Source organism: Notolepis coatsorum (assembly GCF_963971535.1).
Source record: "Notolepis coatsorum genome assembly, chromosome: 2".
Classification (NCBI taxonomy): domain Eukaryota; kingdom Metazoa; phylum Chordata; class Actinopteri; order Aulopiformes; family Paralepididae; genus Notolepis; species Notolepis coatsorum.
In genome coordinates, this window is record NC_140166.1 from 184,812,808 (window position 1) to 184,840,382 (window position 27,575).

The following is a 27,575-nucleotide window of genomic DNA, read 5'->3' on the forward strand; positions in this document are numbered from 1 at the left end:
ACGAGGCAGCTCGTCTTTAACAACTGCGGTGAAGGAGCGTTTAGCCCATTCCACCCCAAGTACAGACTGCTGGCCTTTAGGGAGAAGTGTTCTCAGTCATTACTGACCCCTATGGGAGCTGGACGATACCATTCTCAGAACCCAGGTAAAAAATCTCAAGAGGTTGTCATATGGCTTATGATTTATGGTGATACGAAAAACCGACCAGTTAGATTAGGCAGGAACCTGCTCCCCATCTCACCTAAATCAGTTGGAACGGTCTCCAGGAAACCAAACTCCAAACTCTGGTAGCCGTGCAACCAACACTTGGTGTCCTTTTTCAAATAATATACTTTTGTGTTGTAGCGGGCATCATCCGTTATATTTAGGCAATATGACTTTCGGTTGGTCCCAACATCTAAATGATTGATTCCCATAACATCATATCTTCCCTTGGGATGTACAGCCGGTAAAATAGGGACCATGATGCAGGCTAGTATGACGGATGTGTTGCGAGGAGTATTAAATAAATAAGGTTAAAAGGCCGAATAAGCTAAAGCACTGCAGCCAAACCACAAAACTGGGTGATCTAATTTGACATAACACTTCTTTTGTTTTTTTGTCCATCATGAATGGAAACCTGGAGCCATGTCAGTGCTGCTGGGAACATTTGGAAGAGGATGTATTCGCAACAGTCAAGAACGCAAGAATACCCCGGGGAAAAAATTGAGAAAAAGGTGCAGAGGAAGATGAGGAATAGGGTGGGAAGGATGAAGCCAAGAAGGGAGGGGAGGTGGGAGGAGAATAATGGAGAAATGAAGAGAAGTATGAGAAAAGAGGGGAGAAGGTGGAGAATGAGATTTACTGAGTTTGACAAAGGCTGTAATGGAAAAATATGCATAGCTGTGTGTGTGCGTGTGCGTGTGCGTGTGCGTGTGTGTGCTGCATCTCTACTTCGGGGCATTGAGACGGTGGGACCCTGACATAATTGCTGTGATCCTCAAATGAGACAGCACTCCTGCCTACAGATCTAATTGATTGGCTTTCATACCATAACATTACATACCAACATCAAGCCCCTGAAATGCGTGTGTGTATGTATGTGTACACAGAGACTCTGGCATAGGCCTACAAGCTTGAGTGACAGCCTCCATTAGCTTGGTTCGTACACCGCGGACAAAATTACTTTTCCAGACGCCGTCTATTATACATTGTGTATGTAATACCCATGGCCATGGTGCCTCCCACAGCACCTCCGTCATGGCTCGTAAAACAAACTAGACAAGCAAGAAGCCAGACAAATGCACGTATAATCCAGACACCCGATTTATTTTGCGGATACTTTTACAGATCGGGGGGCCTGCGCAGAAACTAACAGAACTACGTTTTAGCTTCAGATGTATGATCATCGCAAATGGAATATTAGGCTGGAGAAAAGTGCAGGGTTTAGGGGGAGGGTGGGAGGCAGATGTAACCACATCAACGCTGCGTTTGATTAAGAGAGCAGGTGAGTCAAGGCTGAGTGTGTGCTGTGTCATGTTCCAATACATGTATGACTGATCCCGCTAAGAGGTTTAGTCTGTTCTCCTGGCTTTCCGTGGCGGGTTCTCTCAAGACATCTGAGGAGCTGCCATATTTCTCAGCGGTACAGTATGTAAAAAGCGATCCGACGCCTATTCCCCCGAGAAGCCCTGCCAGCCAAAGCCGCTAATTTACTTCCTCGGTTGTTGTCATGACTGGGATTAAAACAAAAATGCGTTCACCCCTCCTCTGTTTTCCTCTACATCCTTCACTTTATCTCCTTCTCCTCTCACTACCTCCGTTAGAAAAACAAACAGCTGTGGACCAGCAGGCGCATGCGTCACTGCAATGACAGGAAGACAGCAGAGGGCTTGAAGGATACAAAAGGGACAAATGTATTATCAAAAGAAATGTCCTACGCAGTCCATCGCTCTCTCTCTCTCATAGCATCACATCCCTCAGTCACTTCTAGACTCCTTTCCCACACCTTTTCACCTCTCCGTCTCTCGTCAAGCTGGCCCAAACAGAATGCAGTGAGGACACGTTCCAACCCACGTCAACCCCCCCCACACCCATTTACAGCCCCCTCTAACTGGAACCAGACATCAGCTAGAACTACCTTTTAATAAAACTAGTCTTATAAAACTTCAGATGAAAGAAATGGCTTCGGTTCCATGTCTTCGGCAGTTCAACAAATCCCTACATTTCTCGTCTCTTCTCCTCCCCCTATGAATCTTGTCTTTTAATAGCTTTCCATTTTCCAAAACAGCGGCCAATGGGCCTTGTAGGAGACTCTGCCGTGGGTGTGGGGGTAATTAGCTATATGTTGGTCCAGACTGCAGCCTGCCATCTGTGGTACTAACTCCTGTAGCGGCCCTCCATCTCACCTGTACCCCAAGAACAGGGATTAAGGCGTGTAAGCTTCCCGTTCAACAGATCACGACTGTCAGCTTCTCTCTTGCCTAAATGTAATCCCCCCCCTCCATCAGCCCTCCCCTACTGCTATCCAGACAGTGCTCATCCCCCCCCCCCCCCCCCCCCCCCCATTAAGTGCCTAAAGTCAAGTGATAGAGAAAACGATCCTTCTTGTCCAGAGTGGTCAGCCAGAGCTTCCAGGCGCACATCCATCCATCCATCCATCCATCTGCTCCGTGTCGGATTCCTAACACTTAATGAGACACTCTGTTCCGAGAACAAATACAATTATGTCTGAGCCAATCAATCTGCCTCATGCCAGACTGTCCGCTTATGCTTTGTTCTCACATCTAAACCTGCTGGACATGCAAACACAAACAGGCATGTTGTCACGCCAACACAGTGTAGTTATGATGTGTTGTATAGAGTTCACAAAAGCAAAGTGTAAGATTATCATTGGTTCAAAGGTTATTACAGAAACACAGTACTGCCTGGGACATTCACTTTGCTATAAGAACAACCTCATGCTACACTATTTATTTCCCTTTATTTATTTTTACATAAAGCACATTGAATTGCCTCGGTGTATGAAATGTATTACATAAGACAAACCTGCATTGGAAAACCACTGGATACAAGCCAGCCACATAAACACTACTGGACATCCATCCATGCATGCATGGGTGCACACAAACAATGGCATGTCATAACTCATGCACCATCTGTATTAAAGACAGTTGTGATGTGTTTTATAGAGTTTGGCAAAGCAAAATGTAAGACATCGATACCATGTCAGGTATTACTTATCAGGTATCCAACTTGCTTATAGTTATGTTGCGCATTAAAAGAAGTTATTGCACCAGAGAAGCCAGAGACGTTATAATGGCCTTGGAAGAGTAAGAGAATGCCAGTAACACCACAGGAGTTGAAACAAAAAGACTGCCGATACAGTCTTTCATTAGAGTCACGCAGACGACAACATTTCCAGTATGCACTAATAGACTGAAAGGCAACTGTAGTTCGCCAACTCTTCTGAGAAGGGCATTCATAAAGTGGTGCAGTAAAAGTATATTTTACCACTCTAACCTCAGGATGGGGAGCGCTTGCAAGAGACCCGTCTGAAAATCTGAACATTTGTTCCATTCGTTATTATTATGATTATGCAAGATAGTCAAAATATGTCCAAATTAATTCCTTTATGAGCATCTGGTTGTGTCACGACTCACGAGGGAGGGGCTCTAACAGACATGTGTTAAACACAGGAGTTGACAGCCTTCTCACATCACAATAAAAAAAATTCACGTTGCATAATGGAAAACGACAAACCTTCTGCCTTTCCCTCCCCAATTATGAATTATGCTGACCATACAATTTTTTTTTTTCGATAACATGCCATTTAATGATTCCCAAAACGGTAACTCAACACTAGAAGATGAATGCTTTGCTGGCTTGTTCGGGCCGGTGTGTGTGTGTAGGGGGGGGGGGGGGGGGGGGGGGGGGTGGGTACAAACTTCCCCACAGGGCATAATTTCAAGGCCCTCTGAAAGATAAGATGAAAGAAAAATGCAAACTACTGTACCAGTCAAGGACTCAGCCATGTTATACAATATTTTCCTATTCAAAGAGAAGGAGAGATTTAACAGGGAGGGAGGGACACACACAGAGACACACCTGTTTTTCCATCATGTGTGCGAGAGAGAGAGAGGGGGGGAAGAGGGACTGCAGTGGAAACTCCAGTTGTGGTCAGTGAGAGAGCGAGCCCTCTCTGCCGCTGCCAGGATGCCGCTGGGTCTCTGCGTTACGGTCCACTCTGCTCCCCCTCCTGACCAGACCACAGCCTTCCACCCCCTCGTCACCCCGCCCCGTGCGCAGACCAGCGTGTGAAAACATTTCCATCGCGAACAGAATATGACACAAAACACCATAATTCCGCTCCAAAAAAAACAAAACTTTTCATCCTCTTTCAAATCCCCCCGTATTTCACTCCTAATCCTCCCGTCTCTCCGCCAAACTGCAAACCCCCCCCCCTCTCTCGGCTCCTCACCCTGGCCTGTCCCGTCGTACGTCCTTTTCCCCCCCGGTAGGATCACGAACGCTACATTAGGCCTCAATGCGAGACCACGTAATCAAATGGCTTATGAAACCCACACCATCAGTCAGGCGCTCCGCACAGAACAGAAGACAGAAGACAGGGGCATGTTTGCATCTATAAATCTCTCAGTAGTCGTCACTACATGGAGCAGGCCCAGCGGAGAGAGAGCGGGCCCAAGACTCGCAGGCTGCTGTCCAGCTCCAGTGCGTCAGCTGTGAAGGAGGCTTTCAGCATCAACCGCTCTGACCAGCAGATGGAAGTTGTTCAGAGAGACTTTTAGGTTTTCTTTTCCATTACTCAAGAGATGCAAGAAAATGCATTAATACAATTAAGCCGTACACTACATTTTAAGACTAGGGATGCTCCGATCACCATCACTGAACATCACTCCGAACAACTTCCATCTGCAGTATCGGCCAATAGCGATCCTGGCGGTTTTGTCGCATTCCTCCACGGGGATTTCAGTGGAACACACCTTGCAAATTGCTAATGTATTGCCTTTTTAGATGGAAAGCACCTCTATGACCGGCAATGTCACTAACGCACTCACTCACTCATTCACTCAGTCAGTCACTGATTCAGTCACTCACACTTAGCCACTGTGCCCCCAAGTGGCATCCTACGAGCATTAGGTTGACAACATCAATCACACTTGGAGCAAGTGAGCGAGCGAGAGAGAGGAGTCGGGGGGGAGAACAGATGTTCTCAGGACGTTTCACTCGGTTTACCAGTGTCTAGTAATGGTGAGTAAAATTACAGTTGTCGTGCAGGCGTGCTGTATTTTTGTAATCAACATTATGCAAGCGTTGTGTGTGATGATGAAGAGCAGTGTTAGATCCTGGATAATTGCTGTATGTGTGGGTGCAGGGTAGATTTGTTTGTGCATAATGAGAGAGAGAGAAGAGAGAGAGAACTACGCTAAGTGGCCAGATGCGCATTGCTACATCAGCTGGAGAGAGAAAAAGACAGAGATAATATAGACATGTGTTGCAGTTGCGTTTAAGTTCGACTTATGACTGCAAATGATAACTATCTCAAGACCACTAAATGAATGTATGCCAGTATGTGTAAAAAAAAAAAAAAAAAAAACATAACTATGTTTTTGTATAGTATTAGCTAGGATAGTTTAGTTATATATACCCGGTAGTATAAATGAATATTGTATAGTATTGTATAGTAGTGTATATAGGACTCATTATCTTTTAATTCGTAAGCTTAGCATTGTATTGTATCTTAGTACTTTTTATCATGTCTATTTTATTATCTATTCTATTTTATATATTTTTTGACTTTTTTCTGTATTTTTCACCCATCCCAATTTAGTCGTTATGCAATTCCCTTCCTGGGGAGGGTGTAGAACTACCACATGCCTCCTCCGATACATGGAGTCGCCAGCCGCTTCTTTTCACCTGACAGCGAGGAGTTTCACTGGGGGAGCGTAACGCGTGGAGGATCACACTATCTCCCCCAGATCCCCTCCCTGCTGAACAGGCGCCTCGACCGACCAGTAGGAGTCGCAGTTTACAACGACCAGGACTCATACCACCGGCTTCCCACCCGCTAACACTGCCAATTGTGTTAGTAGGGACGACTGACCAAGCCGGAGGTACCGCTGACAGCTGGATTCGATCCCAGAGTCTCTGCGGTGGTAGGCAAGTGCTTAGTAGACTGCGCTACGCAGCCGCCCCCTATCTATTCTATTCTATTATTATTATTATTATATAATAATAATAATTATTATATATTTGTGCACAATCAAGGCGGGCATGGCCACCTTCATTTCACTATATGTCTCGTGTATGTATGTGACGAATAAACCTCTTGAATGCAGCACCAACCTCACACAAGCTCTATGCTAGAGTGTGTGGTGGTAGTTGGTATTGATATAACCAGTGTTTCAGGCCCATGGTAGCAGAGTGTGTGGTGGTAGTTGGTATTGATATAACTAGTGTTGCAGGCCCATGGTAGCAGAGTGTGTGGTGGTAGTTGGTATTGATATAACCAGTGTTTCAGACCCATGGTAGCAGAGTGTGTGGTGGTAGTTGGTATTGATATAACCAGTGTTTCAGACCCATGGTAGCAGAGTGTGTGGTGGTAGTTGGTATTGATATAACTAGTGTTGCAGGCCCATGGTAGCAGGGTGTGTGGTGGTAGTTGGTATTGATATAACTAGTGTTGCAGACCCATGGTAGCAGGGTGTGTGGTGGTAGTTGGTATGGATATAACCAGTGTTTCAGACCCATGGTAGCAGAGTGTGTGGTGGTAGTTGGTATATAACCAGTGTTTCAGACCCATGGTAGCAGAGTGTGTGGTGGTAGTTGGTATTGATATAACCAGTGTTTCAGACCCATGGTAGCAGAGTGTGTGGTGGTAGTTGGTATTGATATAACTAGTGTTGCAGACCCATGGTAGCAGGGTGTGTGGTGGTAGTTGGTATTGATATAACCAGTGTTTCAGACCCATGGTAGCAGGGTGTGTGGTGGTAGTTGGTATCGATATAACCAGTGTTTCAGGCCCATGGTAGCAGGGTGTGTGGTGGTAGTTGGTATTGATATAACTAGTGTTTCAAGCCCATGTTAGCAGGACTGAGGCCAGTACAACACCACCGCCACACTCTACTGTGGTCTGTGTGCTGCTTTTATAAGCCTGTGGTGGCCAACCCTAAACACAGGCTATCCATGACTGCTGTCAGAGCCTGCCTAACAGGCCCGGAAGAGACGGGACATGAGCTTACACTGGCCCTCACGGGGACCATTCACAAGGTGTCGGGAGTATGTGTGGGAGAGAGTAGGAGTGAGCATGTGCGTTTGACAGACATGTTCATCATAGCTTGAAAAGAAAGCAATAAAACATTTAACAGAGGGAACCGCAAAGTCTTAACGATCCCAGCAGTTCTGAAAGTGGCAAATACACGATTCAGACTGAAAACATATGAATAATCCAAAAAAAAGTAGATGAAACAGTTTTTTTTTGGTCAAAAAAAAATGCAAACTCAGCACTCCTGCTTCTGTTTTGACATGGAGCGGTCGAAAATGCTCTCAAAATGTAATTGCATCGCCGTTCTAGGAAATGTTTTGCGTTTTACATCTGTTTATTAGTATGTGTTTTTTCCGCGCACCCATCCAAACGCATATCTTCACAACCGTTCCAAGACGGAGCCATCACGAACAGAACCGGAACGCTTAGTGCTTAGTGGTGCCGGGGGACCGAAATTATCCATTGACCTTGACCCAGAAGTGGTTTCATGCGTTGGCCAGCTCGCTGGATGACACAGTGCTCAGATGTCCCCCTTTATTTACTACTGTTGTTTTAACCAGGAAATCCCTTGAGATAAAAACAATTATAATTCTTGAGTAAGACCTGTCCAAGATAGCACACACTATTCTACTATATACTTATACTATACTACAGAAATTATGAAATAAGATAAGATATTCCTTTATTGATCCCCTTGAGGATCATCATGTGAGGAGGGGAACAGGCAGAGACAAGGGCCTGCATACACACACACTTCTCAGGCACTCACCTCAGGCTGGATGGCTTGGAACACAGGAGTATCCATGAGAATGATCTGGCCCTGGAGGAGTTCAAACACAACAGCTGTTAGGACCACAGTTCTCAGGTCAGGTCACATTGACTCACCAAGGTTAGTCACAATGCCCCAAAAGTAGCCAAAACACCCATAAAAACCATCACATTATATGGGACAGGTCACAACCGGCAGGTTTCAAAAAGGTATAATCCAGTCAGAAGCGCGCTTTCCAGACAATTCAATTCAATGTGATTACTGTCAGGCGACACAGAGACGAGTTAACGTGTGAGGGGTGAGCATTTAAAAGGACAACAATGGCGTTGTTTCAATTATTTCCGTCCTGGGTGTAAGGTACAATTTGTCCAGAGAATAGACTGTAGTAACTGTTTAGTGTGGGAAATGCATTGGATAGTTTAGACCGCTCATAAGACAATATTGGAACTGGGAATAAGAAAGATGTTTAACAACACCAGGGCACAGGTACACCATTACAGGAAGATGTTTAACAACACCAGGGCACAGGTACACCATTACAGGAAGATGTTTAACAACACCAGGGCACAGGTACACCATTACAGGAAGATGTTTAACAACACCAGGGCACAGGTACACCACTACAGAAAGATGTTTAACACCAGGGCACAGGTACACCATTACAGGAAGATGTTTAACAACACCAGGGCACAGGTACACCACTACAGAAAGATGTTTAACACCAGGGCACAGGTACACCATTACAGGAAGATGTTTAACAACACCAGGGCACAGGTACACCATTACAGGGTAATTACACCAGGGCACGGGCACACCATTACATGTTTCTTTGATATGGAGCTAACGGCCCCTTCCTCAGTACTGGGTTCTTTCTGCTGCCCTTCCTGTGTGACTTTGTAGGTGTCATCTGATAAATGGCTATTGCATCCAAGTGGGGCCTCATTACACCAATTTATCATTACACCCCCCCCCCCCCCCCCCCCCCACACACACAGAGCTTCAAGGGTGGAGAGGATTGATGGCGCCCTCTTGTGGTCAAAGTGACAAGGGAGAGGAGACTTCACTCATCACTAGCTATCGCACCAGCTAATGGGGATCCCTAATAAAATAAAATAAAAATCAAATCACAGAGAAGATGCGGTTTTGTCTGCAGATTAAACAGAGAATTTAAGAACAAGTTCAGAAGAATTGCAGATTGGGCGGCTAGGTGGCGCAGTGGGCAAGGCGCTCGCCACCAACGCAGGAGATGCTGGGTTCGAGCCCAGCCCTCGGTGTTGCTACCAGCTTGGCTGGTCGTTCATACTAATACAATTGGCAGTATTAGGGGGTGGGAAGCTGGTGGGTGGGGATCAGACGTTGTGGACAGCGACTCCCACAGGTCGGTTGGTGCGCCTGCGCAGTAGAATCAGGAAGCGACGAGGGCGTCGTCTCTCCCACGCAGACCCTCGCCGCTGAAAGATCGCGCTGTGCAGGTGAAAAGATGCGACGGCTGCCTCCTCGAGTACCGGAGGGGACACGTGATGCAAGGCTTCGTCCACATTGCAGCCGGCTTGTGGGAGGCATGGCCTAACAACGTTCGAGACAGGAAAGGGTAGAATTGGACAATGCGAAATTGGGGACGGGAGAAAAATAAAAAATGGGGGGAAAAAGTACGGTAGATAAAAAAAAATAAGATTTGCAGATTTGTGATCGAGTGGAATAATCCCGAGCATCACCGGTGATCGCTGAAACATCATGCTTCAAACGGTTAACTTCACTTGGCTGCCTGTTTAACAAACATCATGGAAACTGTGCGTCTCTGAGCCCAGCCAGGGGAGATCTATCAGAGCCCCTCTGTTGCTGCCAAGCGCCATCAATTATTACTGATCCAAAACCCTGGCCCCATTTCTCTCCATCACTTCTGTCCCGCCTCCACTTCCATTATGCCTCTGCTCTAAACAGCTCATTTGTGCTCACTGCAACGGTTGACAAACACTCTTTAACCTTGCTGCGGTATCAGAAAAACGTATGTAAAAGTAATGTCATATATTATTAGATTACAGAACATGGAAAATTCGTTATAAAATGATTTTATTAATTATAATTCCAATTATAATGAATATTTTTGACGCCGTTGAAACGTAAATTTAATTATTCTGTTACAGCTGCTGAGCTAGGTATATACTATAGCTAATGTCTATGTGTTATCTCTCCACTCCACACTATAGTGATTGTGCCAGCAGAGGAGATAAGATTATATTAAAAAAAGATTATTATACACATACACACACATGTAAATCAATATCTTCCTTTTGAATAAAATAGGTTCAGGAATCAGGATTGTGAGCCTAATTCAGAGAGAGAGAGAGAGAGAGAGAGAGAGAGAGAGAGAGAGACAGACTCACTCGGCCCGCCCCTCCCTCACTCACTCGGCCCCTCCCCTCCCTCACTCGGCCCCGCCCCTCCCTCACTGTAGGAGAAAGAAACCTCTCTGCACAGAGACTCCGCTGAGCAGCTCCAGGATCAGTTACAACTGTTGGAACCAGCTTGGTTGACATTAGCAGCTAACGTTAATTTAGGTCATCGAATTGTCACATGTATTCCTAAATAATTTTCCCGCTTTGCTATTTTTGTCACAAATGTGAGTGAAACGCTCGCACTGACTTTAGGCACATAGCGCATATAACGTAGCACATTTGCAGTCAGAAAATGGTTTCTAAACGTAGTACCTACTTACTGGTCACAAGAGTCTTCAATAACGTTTGGATGGTAATCCATTTTGTGAATACATTTGTTGAATGTACGGCCCATGGGGACATTAACGTGTGTTGTCGGGCCTTATAAATAAATTTGATTTGATTCGATTTGAAACAACATCTGTGTTGGCAGACGGCTCCTGCCATATTAATGTTAGCAAGCTAAGCATGCATAGTGTAACGTTAAGTAACTTGTGTTCCGCTGGTAAAGACCGCTCATCACTGCATACAACTTGGTTTAATCCAAACGTCCATTCATAAACGTTGTATTATGAAATAAGACATTTGGTGAAATCCGACTTACCATCTTCCCTCCTACTACGCAAAGCTCCGGTCATGTGTCCACTCAACTCATGGTAAATACGGCATCAGGCTATTGTTCCAAGTGTCGATACTAATAAAATAGAGTGTTGAGCGGTTTTTAACAGCTGGGTATCGCGATACTCTTCTAGTATCGGTGTATCGTGCAACACCACTCTTCAGTGCATAGTAGTGTGTAGCCGGCCAATGTGACACACATACACACACAAGTGGTGGACTTACTGCATATTCCTCTGGGGTGACCTTTAGGACATCGAATACAACAGCATCAAAACTCTTCTTCAGCTCTGAGGAACCCTTATCGCTGAGAGACTCCGAGCTGCTGCTCTTCTAGAAGAGGACAAACACAACACGCACAGAACATTTTAGAATCTCATCGTTCTATAAATACTTACAACGTCTAATCAGTGCATGGAAAATAGAATGCCAAGGGCAAACAAACAGCTCAGGAAGAGCTGTTATTTATGACTGGACGATATTAAGTGGTGCTATAAATTTGCAGCGGCAGCTTGCTCAAGGTGAGGACTGAGAACAGTGGAGGGAGGCTTGACCAGAGGGCGGGCCCCTCACCTCAGAGACTGTGGCTGCGGAGGTGGTGACGCTTGATTGGCCATTAGGGATGTCCATCGTTCCCACACCATCTGGCTCTAGCACAGGAGACCACTCATCATCCTCAGCTGTAGCAAAGCCCACGCGGCCCTCTGCGAGAGAAGAGAGAGAGAAAGTGAAAGACAGTGAGCAAGAGTTAAAAGATAATTAACACATCAATCAAATGGATGACCACGTTGACATGCACATGATGCAGCAAACGCTTCACTCAGCAATGCATGTACCAGCAGCACCCCCTACTGGTAGCAGAAATATGACCAGAATGGACAGAAGATGCACATCGTTTGTCCAATGATTCCAACTGAATTCAAGTGTACCATTAAAAGATTCAGTATAATGAAAATCTTGTTTTTCAATCGTGTTGCATTTTTTAACAGAAGGTATGTTCATAAAATTACCTAAAATGTTAGAACTGTTGTGAAAATGATGACTAAAGCCCTTTGATCTCTATCCCCCTGGATATCAACTAAATCAATACATTTCAGATATCCAATCTGAACAAGTTACCCATCAGTTAGTCGGTTATGAGCTAGCTAGCACACAAACAAGTAATGAAACTAGTTTGCTACAATGTGGCACATTTTAGTGGCTCAAAAACATCCACAGCAACGGTTACAATTGATCCACCACCTGCCAGCTGTTAATCTCCCATAGCAACCGATCACACTAGGCTCGCAATTTGTTTTCCCATTTGAAAGCTTCATGTACTGTATTACGTTACTAACTTCACATCTCCTTTCAATGTACAGAAGGCCACGCCCCCTCAACATACTGAGAGTTGGCTGTGCTCAGAGAGGGTGCACTAAAACCGGTTATAAGTAGAATGGGTGCTCATTGGAACACATATCCGTGGCGATACTGCATATCGGGTCATAAATAGATCCCCCCCAATGAATGAAAGACATTATGGATGTGTATTAGTCACAACTGCTTTCATGCAGTTTATAGTGTTCATTGAGATTTATGTGCCTTTAGCACACTTTCCAATAGAAAACGCTAGTGTTCACGTTAGGTATAGTCCACAATTTGGAATCGAAGTGCCAACCAGAAGTCTGCAAATCATGTCATGATTTCTCCAAATGTAACACTAGCTGCCTGGTTATGACAAACAATTTATTAACGCCGATTTCAATGGTGAAATCCTTTAGACACAATATATCATGCTGCTTTACGATTTGTAACAAACAGCTCATCCCTCACACATCACTGTGTACTGTATGAATTATCAGGTCAGTCATCCCTGGCCATAAGAAGACTTACATTGGTATGTGTCATGGGGCTATCCCATGCCCTATAATGGTTGCCTGACAGTAATTGGTTTAGCCCTGGCCCCCACATGTGGTCATACTACCAAACATTTATCTTAGGCCTTTGGCATTGTTTGTATATTGTATGTGGTATATTAGTAAAACCCATGCACAGAAGACAAAAACATTCGGTTAAATAATAACATGTTGTGTTTATTTAAATGATCAAATACGCTGTTTGTCTCTGTGCTCACACTTGGTACCTGGTAGAATCTCTGGCTGCCCAACCAGAACTGGGAGAGACCAAAGCCTTTTCTGGAGGGGAGATTTGGAAGGTACCAAGTGTGGTAGAGTACAGGGGGAGGTGGGTTCTTCATAATAGAAGGGAACAGTGCCCTAAACACTGTTTAGTGTTTCATAATGATAGGTCAGTATGGAGTGCTGTATCCATGTTGTACAGAATTATTTAATCTGTAAAATAATGTCTGTATTGTTTAATTGATTGTTTCTAATTTTAGTTTGTCTCTGTAGGATGAGCTTCCAGGATAAAGCCTGGGTAGAAACTCCTCTCAAGAGGAAAAAGTGGAAAGAGAAGGAGAGAGTAGACACAGTTGTGCTAAAGCATTGTTGTTAGGCGATATTTTGTTTGTAGGAGAAGTTTAATCGTTTTGTATTCTTGTTCTTATTTAATTGTGTTAAATACGTTTTTGCCAGTTCTTTCCACTGGGGAACGAAAGAAATTAGGAAATAAAAACAAACCACAGGGTGATGACAACCTGTCTCAAAATATATTTTTCCACCGCTTGGCCACATCACAGTATGTTTGTATAGAAAGCCATCCTGGGGCAGCTACTAACTTACATAAGCACTTATTCAACCAAGAGGTTGACATTACAATCTGAGATTACAAAATTATATCTCATATCATGTTCCCACTGTCAGAACTGAATTTGGGAAACATGCTGCTTCATTCTCCTCCTGGAACATATTACAAATATTATTTGAAGTTGGAGTTCCTCAATGGGAGATTATTTTCTTACTATCTTGATTTTATTTGTGTTTGTTTTAATGTCATTCTGTATGCTGCCTTCTTGGCCAGGGCCCACTTGAAAAAGAGGCGTCTCAAGCACGGCTGCAAATCATGTTACGATTTCTCAAAACGCAACTGAGTGACTAGCTGGTTATGACGTACAAACAATTAGTGCAGATTTCAATGGTGAAATTGGTTTACTGCTCAGTTGCTGAGAAAATAGTGAAGACTGTCCAACCTAAAGTCAGAAAATCTTGTTAACATGACAAACAAGGCTGAGGTGGTTATTTCAAATAACACTCCACTATAAACATAGAAAGAGACAATAAACCACACATTTATAACATTTGCAACACTTAACTATTTAACATCATATAAAATGACTAGTTCTCCCCGCGCTCACAAGGGTCCCCCCCCCCAGATAAGAGAAACCCAATGGAAAAACATGCACAACAGATCACCGACGCTGTCACGTCCTTGACGAAGACATGCAGGAGCACTTGGATTGGTCCCCCGGCGTGGTACCTCGCCGACGCCCTGTCTGCCCTTGACGACAGGATGGGTTAAGCGCAGAGCTCAATCAATAATTTTTTTCCCTGAGAAAGATAATGCATGTGTGTGTATTCCTGTGTGCCACCCATTTCATGTCCCATGTCGTTGCATGCCAAATAAAGACGTCTCTAAAGAGGTCCTGCATTATTATATTATTATGTTGCCGCAACTGCAAAGCATGCTGGGATGGAGGGAGTGGCCAACTGTCTCTAGTATTGCACAGTCTCTGTGCTGATCCTCTGGCCAACTGTCACTAGTCGCTGCAGCACCTTGCAGTAGTCCCAGTAGCAGCATTTGAAACCGTTGTTGCCCTCTGCTGGTAAAAAGGTGTACCACAACTACACAAAGGACTACATGAAAGTCAAGGAGAATGCTGGAAAAGAATTCCCAAGAAATACTTCCTGTTGCCTGATGTGAAACATATTCCCACACGCACATTCCCAGACGCACATCCTTGTAGCTCTAACATTCTGCGCCAAAGCACAGGCTCCATAGTTTGCAAGAGATTGCACAGATTCTAGGGGTGTAACGGTACACAAAAACCACGGTTCGGTACAGGTTTTCGGTACAGTGGGGGAAAGTTTAAGTTTATTTATTTGGCTTTCCATGTTTCACTCAGGGGTGATGCAGTAACTGTTAAGTAGGGATGTCAATGAATATTCTATATTCAAATTAATAATCAAAATAAATAAAAAATATATAGGTATATTAGATTGTGGGCGTGGGCCTGAATGCGCTGCATGACGGATAGGAGACCCGCGAGTCCACGACGTCATTGAACTGAATACAACAACCGCGACCACCATCCCTCAGGGTAAAACGTTATTGAATGAAGTGTCATGCAGGTCCCTAATGGTAAATACTATTTCCTGTTTCATGCCAAGGAAAATATATCAATTCATGTTTATCACACCTTGTTTGGTGTCCGTTCTATATGCCACAAACTATCATTAATTTGATCTCGGAGAGAGAGCCCCTTCTCAGTCTAGCACCAATGATCCTCATGCACAAGAGAGGGTGTGTGTGTGCGTTCGCCACACTATGAGGCTATGCTAAATTACAGGTAATCTCAGTGTTGTGCGTGGGCTGAACGAACACCTGGCACTTTGCACCAATTATATATTTTGGGAAGGGGTGAACTTGGAGTTTTTAATTAAATTCTGCACGGAAAAAAAGTTCTGCATGTGCGTTCCGTTGGTGGTTAATTAACGTACCGCTGCATTAGTTTGGTACACAGCGCGTACTGAACCGAAGGTCCAGTACTGAAATGGTTCAGTATGGATACGTGTACCATTACACCCCTAGCAGATTTACACACCCACAATGCATACTTGGGATAGTATTATACTCATGACATTAACTCATCGACTGCCACACACTTTTCCCATCTTTACTCAATGGCGCCAGCGTTAGACCATTTTCGCAATGTTTTGCGGACCCATCGTGTGTTCTGTATTATAGCTTGGAGACAATAGTATGGCTCATTTGACAGGCATTGTTTATAGTCTAAGAGTGACTAACCAGTTAATTTCTACATACTGTAGTTTGTGCGCTATTACACGCTAAACATCGCCCCTTTCCTAAATAATCCAGTCTTTTTTCATAGATCGCAAGATATGACGCGTTATATGCATTATGCCCAAATCGTTCTGGTTGCTCGCCTGAAACCCCAAATACTTCCAAATCAAAAGGTATATACCATATACATACGTGTCTTCACAAAATCACCGGGGGGGGGGGGGGGGGGGGGCGTTTTAACTAGAAACTGCGATCGTGTTTGTCGAGCATGTTTTAGGTCCGGTAAAATACGACACTGATCGCAGAAGCATGTTTTACGTAAAAAAAATACCAGCAAGTTACCTAAGATAGACCTTACCTCAGTCAGAAAGTACTCCAAAATTAATAAATCCCAGTCGATTCCATGGTGATCGCAATTACTCGTGTATATTGGGCATGGCTACCATACGGGAAATAATAGCTCTGAGGCACCAAATCTTCCACCGATCGCCATGTTGTGATCCACTCCTAGGCGGAAACAGCCGGAGGTAAGCCAGTACTGGAAGACAAGTGATATCCCCAGTTCAAAAGGTAGGCGATACTGCCACCTGGCGAGATTCGATCGTCATTGCAATTCCAACGTAGGCAGATGAGCCAGGGAGACCTAGGGAGCTCCGGCTGAGTGTTTAGAACGGGGATCAAAAGGAAAAATATCAAAGGATCTAAAAATGAGATATTACGTTTTTGGCACAGAAAGACTTAACATCCCACAATAAGCAGTTTATACATTTTAAACATCACTAGACAATTCCGCGCGGGGGAAATTGTGAAAGTGTGGGTGACGCCTGTGCACCGCCGGCCAACGGGAGAGGGTCTCTCGCGAGTCTCTATGACAAACGGTTCAAAGGATACAAAAAGGGGGCGTGGCCTAAGGATCGGGGGAGTGGTCAACATAGACCAATGAAAGAGGATATCCCTACTGAGTGCAATGACACAACCCGCAAGTCGCATAGCACACTATTACACACTATTACACCATTACACACTAATACACTATTACACACTATTACACACTATTACCCTATTACACACTATTGCACTATTACACACTATTGCACTATTACACTATTACAAAATTACACTATTACACTAATACACACTATTACACACTATTACCCTATTACACTATTACACACTATTACACTATTACACACTATTGCACTATTACACACTATTGCACTATTACACACTATTGCACTATTACACTATTACCGTACTGACCTTAACCATGATGAAATTGAAACTGTTTGGATTTAAATCTTATTAGACAGGGCGAAACCAGTACTAGTAGGCACAATCTATAGACCACCAGAACAGAGTGGCTTTTATGACACACTTGATGGGTGTTTAGCTGGGGTGGAGGGGGTAGAAAAAATTCTTATTGGGGACTGGAACATGGATATGCTGCGTAAATCAGCACCCGTCTTCAAGGCCTTCAGTAGATTTTCTGACCTGCACGGTTTCAGCCAGCTAATCACCCAACCCACAAGGGTATGCGATTCGACACAAACCACCATTGACCTCATTTTGACCTCTGACAAGTCCATGATCTCCAGTAAAGGGGTGATAGCATGCGGGTTAAGTGATCATTATATGATTTTCTGTACCCGCAAAAAGCTAAAACAGAAGGCCGGCTGTCACAAAACAGTCACATCTAGAGACCTCAAAACTTACTCTAGAGAGGCCTTTAACCTAGAACTGGGGAGCTTGGACTGGTCAGATGAGCTCAGTGGTACACAGGTTGAAGAAACATGGCTTGGATTCAAAACCAAATTCACAACAATACTCAACAACATGGCACCGATAAGAACCACCAGGATTAAAAATCGCGCTGAGGCATGGATGCACACTGAAATACTGGCCGCTATGAAAACCAGAGACAAAAAATGCTCTGAACTTCATAAAAGTCAGACAAAGCTTTCCAAAAGCTCAAACAGTGAACTCCAAGCCCACGTGGTTGAACTAAAAATCCAAAGAAACAGACTAAGAAATGACGTAAACACCATGATCAGAACCGCAAAAAGAAATTTCATCAACGACAAAACTGAGGAAAACAAAAACAAACCCCGCGAACTTTGGAAATTACTCAATAATCAACTAGGCTGCAGTAAAAAACTTAAAACCAGATTCTCAAACATAAACATAAAGATGGACAACACGCTCATCACAGACAAGCTGGATGTAGCCAATTACTTAAACATCTTCTTCACAAACATAGCCACAACACTGGTAAACAAACTACCCTCCCACTCAGGGCAGTATGGGGTAGAACACATAGTAGCATACTACAAAAACCTAGGGGTCCACAAAGACGACTTCAAACTTGAAATGGTAACAACCGATGAGGTACTCAAAAAATTGAGCGCCCTCCAACCTAACAAGGCCACTGGCCATGACAACATCCCCTCCAAATTCCTCAGAGACGCAGCAGCCGCCATCACCCCAGTCATCACACACATAATAAACCTCTCTATAAGACAGGGGCACGTCCCCAAGGACTTCAAAATTGCGAGAGTGACCCCTCTACACAAAAAGGGCAGCAAATTAGACCCAGGCAACTACCGCCCTGTTTCTATTCTTACCTCCATCTCGAAAGTCATGGAGAAAATAGTCTACGAACAGGTCGAAAAGTACCTGGCGGAAAAAAACCTAATCTACGAATTCCAATCTGGCTTCAGAACGTCCCACTCCACTGACACATGCCTCCTCTATTTGAACGACCACATCAAACAAGAGGTGGACGCGGGCAAATACTGCGGCATGGTCATGCTGGACCTACAAAAGGCCTTCGACACTGTCAATCACTCCATTCTAATGGACAAGCTAAAAGCAATTGGTTTTGATAGCCTATCAGTGAGCTGGATGCAATCCTACCTAGAGGGGAGAGAACAGATGGTAGAGGTAAACGGTACTCTATCCCCCCCCCTCACAGTGAGCTGTGGTGTTCCACAAGGAAGCATACTAGGACCGCTACTCTTCCTAATTTATGCAAATGACATGTCGTCAGCCTGTGACTGCAATTTGTTCCTGTTTGCGGACGACTCAGCCCTGCTGGTCTCTGACAAGAACAAATTGCAGGTTGAAAAAACCCTCAGCACGGAACTAGGCAAAATCTGCATATGGCTCGCTGATAACAAACTATCATTACACATGGGCAAAACAGAGTCCATTCTCTTCGGTTCAAATAACAAACTCAGCAAGACCGACGGATTCTCAGTTACAGTGGGTGACAATATTGTCACAAGGAAAGACGAAATTACCTACCTGGGTTCCATCCTAGAGGCAAATCTTTCCTGTGACAAAATGGCATCCAATGTAATAAAAAAAGTCAACCAACGAACTAGATTCTTGTACCGGATCTCCTCTCTGGTAAACAAGAATACCCTGAAGACTCTGGCAGGAGCACTCATTCAAGGGTACTATGACTATGCGTGCACCTCATGGTACCAAAGCACCTCAAAGGCGCTTAAAACAAAATTACAAACATCACAAAACAAACTGGTCAGACTACTGCTTGACCTGAACCCCAGAACCCACCTCACCCCTGCCCACTTTGCCAACCTAGGATGGCTTAGAGTAGACGACAGAGTACAGCAACTTGCAATGGGCCTGGTATACAAGATACACTATACGACCGGGGTGCCCATGTACATGTCAAAATACTTCCCAAAGGTCAGTGAATACCACAACCACTACACCAGAGGAAGCTCAACAAATCATGTGAAACCCAGATTCGGCTCAAACAAGGGACTAAACACGTTTCGCAATTATGCCACAACAATGTGGAACGCCCTACCCAAAGCTGTAAAGGAATGTGAATCCCTGCCCACATTCAAAACCGCTCTTAAAGAGCACCTACGGGAGGCTGCAATTCGAAAAACTGGCCACCGTAAATGCCCAAAACCCCCACCACCTCCTAATAGACAGTCTCCTCCCCACCGCATGTATATATTCCCTCCCCGCCGTATGTATATTTCCCTCCCACCCACCCACCCCCTCCTAATGTACAGTCCCCTCCCCATCATATGTATATACTCTGTCAGGATCTAGGGGTAACAGTACTGTATATTTGAATACCGCCTATGTCACAAATGTATCAGTACTAAATACCTATATGTCCCTATGCCATAAATGTCATGTATGTTGTGTATGTCATAAATGTCTATATGAATTGAAAATGGGGGACCCTGATGGAAACAAGACAAACGTCTTTCTCAGGTCTGCATCCCCTTAACAATTGTATGTATTGAGCCGTACTGTATTGTACCCATTCTGCAATCTGTTAAATAACGTTTTCATTCATTCATTCATTCACACACTATTGCACACTATTACACTATTACAAAATTACACTATTACACTCTATTACACACGAATACACTATTACACAAGAGATACACTAAGGGGGTGTGGCCTAAGGGGGCGTGGTCTACGGATCGGGGGAGTGGTCAACATCGACCAATGAAAGGTGGTCAACATCGACCAATGAAAGAGGATATCCCTACTGAGTACAACATTTTATTTATTAAAATTTTATTTAGGAGCACATGTGCTCCTTGGGAAAAAGGTTAGCGTAGAGCACTATATATGGAGACATTAACATTACGTTATCAAACATGGGGACGAAGACTGTAAAAAAAGGTTTATGTTAATTTCCATCATAAAAATTCTGTGCCACGGAAATACAAAAAAAGCCCCCGAAAATCAATTATGGGGGGGGGAAAAAAAAAACCTGGGATTTATTTTTTATTTCTAACCCTGAGCAGGCCACATTATGCATGTATGCACACTGGCACAACATGCCATCTCTTACCACACAGCATGCCGCTGGTGAAGACTGAACAGAAGGGGCTTAAGCATTGACCAAGGTGGGAACAGGGTGGAAAGGAATCCCAACCCGATAGGGCTGAGCCAAAACATTCAAAGCTTTTTTATTGATTACAATTTTTAAATGTTCGTAAATTTTTCTCAATTTATTTCACACGAAAAATATATATCAGAATGTGATATATATCAGAATATCACAGTACTATGTTGTGTTTACAATAATTCGAAAGTCATGCTTGAACACAGACACAACAACACAGTCTAGTCTAGTCAAGATGAGGAGGGGTCACAGTCATACATTATCAGGAAATGAATCAATCATGCAAAAAAGAGAGTAGTCGAGTGATTCACACTCACCAGTCTTATTTCTAGAGCTGGGCCGTTAACACTATACTAGTATCACGCGATAATATAATTAACGCATTAATCTTATATAAAAAAATTAAATAAAATATATTTTTTTTACATTTTTTTTTTTACCTTTATTTACCCAGGGTAGGTTCGCTGAGCACAGATGCTCTTTTTCAGGAACGCCCTGCTTCACATTCACACAGTTCCATTCACACCTGGGAGCTGCCCAGTACAACCACAGTTGACACCATTGGCCACTGAGCAACTGAGCAGTTGATTCAAGCCATGTCACATAGTTCAAGTTCGAAATGATTCTTTCTGTTTTGCTCCTGAGAGTGCTAGATACTGTACTGTACTGGTAATATTATTTATTTGTGTTAACTTCTGAATAAAACAACTTATTAAACACAAGTACATCTTATTGAACATTATTTTGATATTTCATTACCAATTATCATAGCAAAACAGCTTTTTCAAACGGTCTGTAATGCATTTTGGAAACGGGAGATGGGCTCATGGTGTAATGGGCCACCTGGCCTGAGAAACATAAGGAGGAAAGAAAAAGTAAGGACTTACTTCTGGTCATTATTTGGGTAGAACACACATATTTTGAATGCCTTCGGCATTCTTTTTTTTTTTGAGCCATTTTAATCTAGATTAATCTAGATTAAATCCAGGATTGCAGATAGATTAATTTAGATTAAAAAAAATTATCTATGCCCACCTCTACTTATTTCATAATACAACGTTTCCGAATGGATGTTTGGATTAAACCAAGTGTATGCAGTGATTCAGACTTTCCCAATGGAACACAAGTTACTTAACGTTACACAGGTATGTTCACATTAATTTATCTATGCACGTTTAGCTGGCTAACGTTAAGATAGCAGGAGCCGTCGGCCAACAAAGATGTTGTTTCAACAAATGGATTCACAAAATGGATTATCATCCAAACGTTATTGAAGCCTCCCGTGACCAGTAAGTAGGTACTACTACTCTTAATAACCGCAGCAATATGCACTGCGTTATATGCGTAAATGTGCCTAAAGCCAAGACTCTACAGTACCATTTTACCAGAAAGATCATTTAGGAGCAATTTTTTTTGCATGATTAAAAAAGATGGTTCGAACGTCCGTTCAAAAAACCCTGGTGAAGTTCGAAACTCAAAAACAGGCTTTGGGGACAGATCTACAACCTGAGCATGACATACGAGCAAAACGGTTGCAGTGTGAATATGGTCAACGGGGTCCAACAGACTACGAAGTGGATTGGGGAATAGTATGTGTGAGCCCTACCGTTTGGAATAGCTTGTGATAACTAGACAGACACACCGACTAGAGACCGTTTCACAGCTAGGGCTGGGTACCAAACTGTCCTTTTTTTTTTTTTTTTTTTTTTTTTTTTTGTCTTTTTCCCCCTCCATTTTCCTCCGATTTTCTCCCATCCCAATGTTAGTCGTATGCCAATTCCCAGTCCCTTCCTGGTCGCTGCGCACTTACCCCCCACAGTCAGATCATCTGGGAGAGTGGAGGCTACCACGTGCTTCCTCCGACACACGTCCAGCCAATCACCGCTTCTTTTCACCTGGCAGCGCGGATTCTCATTGAGAGGGCGTAGCGTGTGGGAGGACCACACTATCCCCCTCAAGTCCAATCCGCGCTTAGCAAGTGCCCCGACCAAACTGTAGGAGTCGCTGTTTACAACGACCCGGACCCACCCCGCCAGCTTCTCCCACCCTCTAATACAGCCAATTGTATTAGTGCAGACGGCCAGCCAAGCTGGTGACAACCCCGGAGCTGTGAGCTGGATTCGAACAGGCGTATCCAGCTCACAGCTCCGGGGCTGGTGACGAACGCAATCTCCGCTCGGCCACCTAACCGCCACCAAACTGTACTTCTAAGGGTACCGACCGAATGACATCGGTACTACCGAGTACTAGGGGTGGAACGGTACGCATTCTAACCGTACAATACGACCTGTAACGGTTCGGGGCATGTGTGTATTGTTCGGTTCACGGGATGCGCAAAAGAAATACGCACATACTGTACATGCATGCACACACCGACAGAGAGGCGCTAGCTAAGTTAACTAATGTTAGCCACTAACCGTGGAAACGCTCACAGCGGAGTGACTCCACGACACCGAGGCTTGACAACAGAGGTTCAAAGATAACTTCTAGTGGTGGAACGGTACGCATTCAAACACACCAAGAGACAGAGAGGCGCTAGCTAACCGTAGAAACGCTCACAGCGAAGTGACTCCACAACACTACACTACCCAACACTCAATCCTACCTCACCACCCGGACACAGTTCATCACCATCGGCGACTCCAGTTCCACCCCGGCCCCAGTCAACCAAGGCGTCCCACAAGGCTCCGTACTTGGCCCAATCCTATTCACCATCTACATGCTCCCCCTTAGTCAGATCATCCGCCGCCATGGCCTCAACTTCCACTCCTATGCCGACGACACTCAACTCTACCTCTCCACCAAACCATCCACCCATCTCCCCCCACACTCCCTTATCAACTGCCTGCACGAAATAAAAACCTGGATGTCATCAAATTTCCTCAAGCTCAACAACAATAAAACCGAGCTCATGGTTGTGGCACCCAAGGCCCTGCTCCGGAAGGTTGGGGATCTCACCCTCAACATTGACGGCTGCTCCATCTCCCCATCCCCTAAGGTCCGCAACCTGGGCGTTATCCTGGACTCCACCCTTTCCTATCAATCCCATGTAAATTCCCTCACCAAATCCGCCTTCTTTCACCCCCGAAACATTTCCAGACTCCGACCATCACTTTCCGACACCACAGCTGAGACCCTCATCCACGCCTTCGTCACCTCCCGCCTGGACTACTGCAACGGGGTCCTGTCCGGGGTCCCAAGCAAAACCCTGGACAGGCTCCAGTATGTTAAAAATTCAGCTGCCAGGGTTCTAACCCGCACCAAACCCTGGCAGCACATCACCCCCATCCTCATCCAGCTCCACTGGCTCCCCATCAAATCCCGCATCACCTACAAAACCCTCCTGCTCACCTACAAATCCCTTCACGCCCTGGCACCTCAGTACCTCACTGACCTCCTCCACCCCTACACTCAGTCACGGTCCCTGCGATCCACGGACACTGGTCAGCTCTCCATCCCCCGAACCAGACTGCGGACGTTCGGGGACAGAGCTTTCAGTGTGGCAGCTCCCACCCTCTGGAACTCCCTCCCCGCAGAACTCCGCACCACCCCAACTCTGGACTCATTTAAAAAACTGCTCAAAACCCACCTCTTCAACCTGGCCTTCAACCCCTAACTTTCTCACCTTATATGTATGTGTTGTGTCTGTCCACTATGTTTGTTGACTTGTTATCTCCCACCCCCCCCCCCCCCTTATGTAAAGCGACCTTGGGTCCTCTGAAAGGCGCTATATAAAACGAAGTATTATTATTATTATTATTAACACCAGTTCCATTAGTGAGGAGGGGGTAATATTGACGAGGCTTGACAACAGAGGTTCAAAGATAACTTCACATTTATTGGCTGTTCATTTATATATTGCTTCATGAATCAGGCTTCTCTAGCTTCCAACACCGTGTTACTGTTGACAATGACTTCCTTGTGTTACGTCACTTCAAATACAGCTACCAAGACGCTCAAACATCGAACCTAATACATCACAGGGGGAGGAGGGCTGTATCTCTCTTTAATACATGCAGTGGAAAACTAATAAGAGAGTCGAGTAGGTACCATGTCCATGCAGTGGAAAAGCCAAAAGCGGCATAAGAGAATACTTATTTATTTATTTTAAATAACTGACACTTTTCCTTTTTGATAAGAAATCCAGACATATTCCTTTCATTGTATTTCAAATACTGCATATACATTTTTTAATATAAAAAATAATTTATACCGAACCTAACCGAAAACCGTGACCCCAAAACCGTGATACGAACCGAACCGTGGATTTTGTGAACCGTTCCACCCCTACCGAGTACCGATCCAGACTAGATCAATCGGCACCAGATTTGGGACCTTTACATGTTTAGTATAAAAGTGTAATATACTAGACAAGAGGGAGCCTTTTCCACAAATATATTACGGTCCCATATCTTGGGTCCAAGACCAGACGAGACCAGATAATGTTGAAATTTAAACATTTAAAAACATAATACATGATCATGCAATTTATTTTGTGTGGTGTGCTACAACAATAAATAACAAAATGTTCTAAATAAATAACAATTTAGTTAGAAGTATATAAATAATTTTTTTTTTTACAGATGTTAACACTTTTGCGGCCACTGGGATCAGTCTAATCTCACTCTATAAGGCCAGCTTATCATAACATAAAAAATAGGGAAACAATGTCCAGGCACGCACAAGTGTGCGTGCCTGGACATTGTTTCCCTATTTTTTATGTATGATATCAGAGGTTACAGCACCCAGTGTCAAGTCTAGTGAGGTGAGCGCGTTCTACTACTTTTTTCAGCTTATCATAACAACCTTTCATTGTGCGTGAGGCTGTTTGTAGAGCTAAATCTATACTTTATATTATTGCTATCGGTCGATTGTCAATTGACACTAAACCGTCCCTTCAATATGCCTTAAATAAAAAAAAAATCATCAATACGTTCCCATTTTATAGTGTCGTGAATATGAACTATATACCGCAATGTTCTGGGGTATTTCCTGGAAGGCGTTTCGGCTATACACAAGCTAGAGCAATTTTTTTTTGAAAACAGATACCGATATTTTCCGATATCACATTTTAATGCCGATATCGGCCGATAATATCGGTAGGCCGATAATATCGGACATCCCTACCAATAACGGCATTAGCCTCATTCGCTGATCGGCTGTTGGCTATCAAAGCAAGGCCCGATCGGGCTGTAATTTACGTGAAAAAGTTCTTACAGTGGGCCGGTTGGATCCCAAAAAGGATTTCCCAGTTATCGATCGCCATCTGGTAGATCGATATGTCCATTGGCTGATGCTATATTCCTTTACTGCATACTGAATTCAGCGTCCCAAAAATGATTCCAGGCTACATGCATAGCTTCAGGCTAACAAAAAAGTCCACCCATGGTGAACAAAAAAAAACACCGGTCTGTAACAGGGAACACTGCATTATGGAGACAGCCCCCCTACGAGGATCTGGCCGGTAATGCACTTTTCCGAATCCCAAGAGTAGGGTAAATCTGCAGTGCCGCTCGGTGACATTGAGTAGGATATTACAATGGAATAAAAGCCAAAACAACCTTACCGGTTGGCCTTCAAGCGTTGGATCGGAAACACGTATATATACACGTGGTTGGCCACAAATGTGTTAAGTACCAAAAAAAAGGTACCATTGGTTACCGATACCGAATTCCAGGAACTGGTACCTGTATCGGTTCAAATGTGAACGGTACCCAACCCTATTCACAGCCAGGGTGAACATAACTGTATGAGGATGTGGATGGATGGAGATGCAAAAACAAACAAGAGATTAAGACATAAGGGTCATGTGCTGTGCGTCATGGATGTAAGATTGAGACATATTTATTGTACTATTGTTCCATTGTTTTATTTATTACCCATAGTGGGGAAATATGAATACAACTTCCAGCATTGCTTATTAATAGTAATAGTATTTATTTCACACTTAAAAAAAAAGGTGTGGACTTACTCAAATGGACTTACTAGAATTACCAAATGTTTTCTACAGCTGTCAACTGTCATTTCAATCTCTCAACTCCTTTTGATAAATATAGGAATGTAAGAATATGTTTCTTTTCCTGGAGTAGTAATGCCAAACACAGCTGCACAGCAGACTCTTCTCTTGCTTTGTTCTTCCTCCAAATAATGCCACTAAGAGTAAGAAGCTGCTAGATGCCTGACAGACAGCAAAGACATAACTTGTGTACCAGACCGTGCAGGCTTGCGTTTGCGTGTGTGTACCTCTTTTATGTGAAGAATCTGGACAATTTAAAGACTCCACACTCACGAAATAAGGACACTACCAAATGAGGACATTTTGATGTCCTGATTTAGTTTGATGAGCTATTGTAGTGTGATGGTTAAGGTTAGTTGTAGCGACTATCCTGATGTCCTGGTAGGGGTAGGCGCTCGGTTGGGTGCGGGAAATCCTCGTTTTTGACGCGCAATTAGAATAAACTTAATGTCCAGTCGGTGTCACTTGCCGTTGGGTGAAGTTCCCATTTAATTAAAGTATTTAACATAATACATGGTTGATGAGCCAAACAATAGTTTCTGATTCATTCTGTTTCTAATAGTGAAAACAAGCAAAAACATGCGTGCGTGTGGCAAAAACCGTGAGAC

General features: G+C 44.0%; 1 protein-coding gene across 4 annotated transcripts in view; it reads right to left on the bottom strand.

The window, feature by feature from the left end:
• The window catches only part of ralgps2 (Ral GEF with PH domain and SH3 binding motif 2), a 182,950-nt gene that overhangs the window by 84,784 nt on the left and 70,591 nt on the right, over window positions 1-27,575 (bottom strand). For all 4 annotated transcript variants that reach the window (XM_084307508.1, XM_084307506.1, XM_084307507.1 and 1 more), the window contains exons 3-5: window positions 11,660-11,790; window positions 11,312-11,419; window positions 8,034-8,084 (exon numbers count right to left, since the gene is read on the bottom strand). In XM_084307508.1, coding sequence (XP_084163634.1) covers window positions 8,034-8,084; window positions 11,312-11,419; window positions 11,660-11,716 — 216 coding nt within the window. In that variant the 5' untranslated portion in view covers window positions 11,717-11,790. The remainder of the gene's footprint in view (window positions 1-8,033; window positions 8,085-11,311; window positions 11,420-11,659; window positions 11,791-27,575) is intronic.